General features: G+C 44.3%; 1 protein-coding gene across 1 annotated transcript; it reads left to right on the plus strand.

Moving 5' to 3' along the window:
* Positions 1–2629: 2629 nt before the first annotated feature.
* Positions 2630–3724, plus strand: LOC149147852 (uncharacterized). Its single transcript, XM_089441975.1, has one exon. It carries the CDS (start codon positions 2630–2632, stop codon positions 3722–3724), a length of 1095 nt encoding a protein of 364 aa, XP_089298101.1.
* The last annotated feature ends 1536 nt before the right edge of the window (positions 3725–5260 follow it).

Below are 5260 nucleotides of genomic sequence, written 5' to 3' on the forward strand. Positions count from 1 at the left end.
TGGTGGGAGCAGTAAGATGAGAGGTAAGAAATTGCTCGTCCACGTGTTGTGGGTTTCCCATCTCACTGGATCTAGATGATGTTGGTATTGTATGAGTTTAGGGAGAAGTATGAAATGTAGAGGTAAGGACAAATTTAATACTCCAATTGGTAAAGATAAAATAGAAATACCCCCTAATACTAACTTGGAAATTAGTAGCACTGATAAGAGAAGAGAAGGTGAAGCACTACATAATTTGGGTGAAGCATCGGTAGCTGGAAGAGAAGACTACTCCACCTCCACCTCCAAAAATCTTGTTATTGAAACCATATTGGTAAGAGGAGTGGGGTTACCCTTCCACAACAATCCAACTACTAGACTTATGCCTATGGAATTTAAATTCATTTTTAGCAGAGATAACAAAATGGCTAAAGGAGAAGGTGAGATGAACCACCCAAAGAAGGAGAATTAGACAAATTTTGGCTTTCCAATTGTTGATATAACTACTAACGTGAAAGTGAAGAACATTTCCCCAATAGTACTTTCACGCTTTCAAGTGCTAGTAAGTGAGGATCCTTACACTTCTCTATTTGAATTCGATGTCTTATGTCATAGTATGGACTATTCGACTCACACATAGAAGTTGAAGTTGTTTCTAACTACTCTGAATGATTCTTCTTTGAAATGGTTCATGGAACTACCATAAAATAACATCACCACTTGGGAAGGCATGAGACAAACATTCCTCAAAATGTATCAGGATTATTGCAAGACTTGCAAATTGAAGGAGGAAATTTTCAAAATGGTTGAGAGGGAAGATGAAAGTCTGGAAGAATATCTAAAGATATTTCTATATAATATTCAACATGCCATATAGCATAAGTTGGGCCCTAAAATGAAAAATATTCTTTTCTTAAAGGGTGTGATGGAAGAATCAATGAAAGTGTTAAATTTGATGGGAGCATGAGATATCTTGGTCTTTACTGTCAAAGTTTGCAAGAGATATTTCACATGGACAAGGATAGACAGTGAAAAGATATCATGATCTCCTTAAAAATAAGAAGTTGACTTCTAGTGGAGTAACCAAGATGGAATTGGGAAAACTTTTGGAAGATTTTAAAATGGATATACTAAGCACTCTAAGTATAAAACTTGATACTGAGTGCATATGACAGGAGGGAGAGACTGTGGAGCTCTGGAAATTAGAATCTCTTTCCCGCGCGCTCGTCTCTGCTCCCCAGGCCCTGCCTGGCAGGGCCGCTGCCCTCCCCGATCTCTTCCCTGGCCCGATCCGTTGCTCTCTGCCCCATCGGGGCCCATCCCCAGCCTCCAGGCCCGCGTTGGCCCCATTAAACTGCCTCCTCCTGCTGGCCATTCTTGCCTGGAATGGCCGGGCTCGCCCCCCCTCCCCCAGACTCTGAGAATCATGAGGAAATTTTCGCATCCCTCTTTGCTGAATCTGATAACCCCAAACCCCGTCCCACAGTGACCAAGTTCATTAAAAAACTTGATGAAATTCCTGAGGTAAATCTTCCCCCTTCCCTCCCAAGGAAGTCAGCTATCACACTTGCAGAAAGAGGGTTAGTAGGCCAATTCACTGGGCTATGGCCCTCTCCGAGATCAGTCTAGAAATGGGTAGAGCGCAACTGGAGCGCGATGATTCAGGGGAAGATAGCCATCAGGTTCTGCGGAAGAGGCTATTACACATTCCTCTTCGAATCAAAAGAAGACAAGAACCTCATATTCAGAAATGGCCCTTATTTCATGGATTCAAGAGGTCTTTACTTGAACAGATGGACCCCGGACTTCGACCCGGAAATGGACATCCCAAGCGCAGTCCCAGTCTGGGTCAGGCTCCCTCATTTACCGCTACACTGTTGGGGAGACGAATCAGTTAAGGCAATAGGGAATGCTGTGGGCAAATACATTGATAGATCGGAGCCAAGGGAGAACATGCATGCATGCGCGAGGATTTGTGTGGAAGTAGACCTAGGAAAAGGACTTCCGGAAGCCATCAAGATCAAGGTAGATCAATGGACGCACATCCAGCAGCTAGACTATGAGCAGCTTCCCTTCAAATGCAAGGTATGTCACGAGTATGGTCATTTCGCAAATAGATGTAGCAAGTTAAAAATGAATGAATCCAATGACAATGAGGAAAATCCAGAAGGCACTTGGGAACCAGTAAAAAGGAAAAATCCCTCCTCCTCCCAAGGTCCCAGCTCTCAACCCCCTCCGGATTCTCTCCCTCCCCCCCCCCTCCCAGCTCAGCTTTCCCTTCCTCCTCCAACCCCTTTGAATCCCTGTCCGTTGAAGAACCCTCCTCTCCTCCCTCCTCCCCCCGTGCAGCCCCCTCGCCCTCCCGCATGACCTCTCTTCCCTCCCCTCCCCCAACCATAGAGAGAATCCTTACCAGAAATAAGGCGAAAGAAGCTAGCCAACCCATAGATCCACCAAGAAAACCGGGCAGAAAGTCAAACAAGGAACTCAGAGACGAAACAACTGCAAAAGAGATGGCAACAGGAGCACAACAACCTATGGACTCATACCTAGGCAAGCTGAAAGGAAGCGGAGAAAAAGCAAAGGAGAGGAGTGGTCCTCACCCAACAAACGGTAAATAATGATCTTGGTCTCTTGGAATTGTAGGGGGATGGGCTCATCCTTAAAACTAAAAGCAATCAGGGATCTTTTAAAACAGGAGCAGCCTGACATTCTCCTCATTCAGGAGACCAAAACTTCGGCACAAGACTTTCAACACCAAAGCCAAAACTTCAAAAATTTCACCGGGATCTCAATAGGATCAGAAGGCGCCTCAGGAGGAATTGGAACTTTATGGAATAAGAACAATTGGGAAATCATCAATTCCCATCTCTGCAACTGGTGGATAAGAACAGATTTAAAGAACAAAGGATCTCAGGAAGTATACTACATATATAACATATATTCGCCAAATCATTACAGGGACAAAGCTCGCTGTTGGGAAACCATATCCTCAGACCTCCAATCTGTGCAAACCAGGAATATAATTCTTGGGGGAGACATGAACTTAGTAAGACACGTGGAGGAAAAGCTAGGAGGAAGCTTCCACGCAGACCCCTCAAGAGACATGCTGGAACTCATAATCCAGTCTCATAATCTGATGGATATTCCCCCATCCAATGGCAAATTTACATGGTCCAACAAAAGAACTGGTTCTTTCAACATCAAAGAGAGACTTGATAGATTTTTACTCCAGGAAGGAATCGTGGCAAGATTCCAGTCTATTAAGAGTAAATTAATCCACGCATCAGCCTCCGATCACAAGCCTGTGGTTATCATTCTGGACAAAGGCCGAAACCTGGGGCCTCTTCCCTTCAAGTACAACAAGATATGGGACCTTCAAGCGGATTTTCGCTCCCTCATCAAAAACCAGTGGGCCAAGGAAGTAATCGGTTCGCCACAATACATATGGGAAACAAAGCTAAAACTATTAAGAGCAGTCATCAAAGACTGGGCAAAGGAAGCAGCGATTATGGAAAACAAGAAAAAAGCAGATTTACTCATGAAGATGGAGCAGTGGAACAAGGATAAAGAAAACACGCAATATACAAGCGAGGACTTAGACCATGAAAAAGAAATGTACAAGGAATTTTATCGCCAGAACAGAGCAGAAGAAGAGGATCAAAGGCAGAAATCCCGTTGTCTTTGGCTGAAAGCCGGAGATAGAAACACATCCTTTTTTCACAACAATTTAAAGATCAGGTGAGCTGGAAACCAAATAGACTCGATTGAAGTCGAGGGAACAGAGATTAGAGACCAGGAAGAAATAAAAGAAGCAGCCTACAACCATTTTAAATCTCTTCTTTCCTCCGCCCCTCAGCAAATGGATAGCAGCGATTTTCTAAGAACAGTTGAGAGCAAAATATCAGACTCTCAAAATAAAAAGCTGGATCAGGACATCACAGAAGAGGAAATCAGAGAAACCACCTTCAGCATGCAGCAGGATAAGGCCCCGGGCCCGGATGGGTTCACGGTCGCCTTCTACCGAAACCACTGGGAAACAATTAAAAAAGACTTTGTGCGGATGGTAAAGAATGCCTTCAAAAACCACAAAATGGGAGATAATACCAAGTCTTCACACATCGCCCTTATACCAAAGGAAGTGAACCCTCGCACCTTTGAAAGGTTTCGCCCCATATCTCTCTGCAATGTGTCCTATAAGATTATCACTAAAATTCTTGCCAACAGGCTCAAAAAACTTCTCCCCCACTTAATATCTGAGAACCAGGGAGGCTTCGTTCCGGGTAGGCAAATCACTGACAATGTCATCTTGATCCAAGAAGCTATTCACAGCAGCCTAAATAGAGGGGAAAGAGGAATGATAATCAAACTTGATATGGCAAATGCTTTTGACAGAGTCGACCACTCCTTTCTAACAGCAGCTCTCCAAAGATTCGGAATATCAAAAAATTTCATAAGCATTATCAACGGGTGCATCTCCAACCCTTGGACTGCACCCTTGATCAACGGTCGCCCCAGCAAATACTTCAGAAGCTCCAGAGGGCTGAGACAAGGTTGCCCGCTCTCCCCTTTCCTTTTCATCATCATTGCTGAGACTCTGAGTATCCACCTTGAAAACCTCCGCAGGCAAAAAGAGATCACTGGAATTCGAATAGAAAGAGGGATCAAAGAGATCAATCATTCGCTCTTCGCGGATGACACTCTTCTCATTGGAGGAGCTTCCAGCTTAATGGCAAAAAGGTTCAAAAAAGTGTTGGATGCGTTCTTAGCAGTTTCAGGAGGGAAGTTGAACAATAGAAAATGCAAGATTTACACTTGGAATGTCCCCCTTCAAATTCAACAAAGGATATCCCTGATCCTGGACATTCCTGTGCAAAGGAATTGGAGCTTCTTCTCCTATCTAGGGCTACCTCTAGCCAAAGAAACAATCAAGGCAGAGACATGGGTCAAACACATTGAAAAGATGAGAGGTCTCCTTCAGAGCTGGGGAGTGTCCTGGCTGAACTTGGCGGGCAGATCTATTCTTATTAAGGCCATCCTCTCTGCTCTTCCAATTTATCAGTATGCGGTCATCATGGCTCCGGCAAGCATCCATAAACACATGGAACTCATTATGCGAAGTTTCCTCTGGAAGGGAGGAAAACAGGAGACCAAGAAATTCAGTCTTGTCAAATGGGAACAGGTCACCTTACCTTACGACAGGGGAGGCCTTTCCATCAAGATCCCGAGTCTCTCCAATCAGGCCTTGGGTCTCAAAATGATTTGGAGAATTTTAAACGGC

Source organism: Pinus tabuliformis, chromosome 9 (genome assembly GCF_031772625.1).
Source record: "Pinus tabuliformis cultivar Carrire ecotype Pingquan chromosome 9, CPIR1, whole genome shotgun sequence".
Taxonomy (NCBI): domain Eukaryota; kingdom Viridiplantae; phylum Streptophyta; class Pinopsida; order Pinales; family Pinaceae; genus Pinus; species Pinus tabuliformis.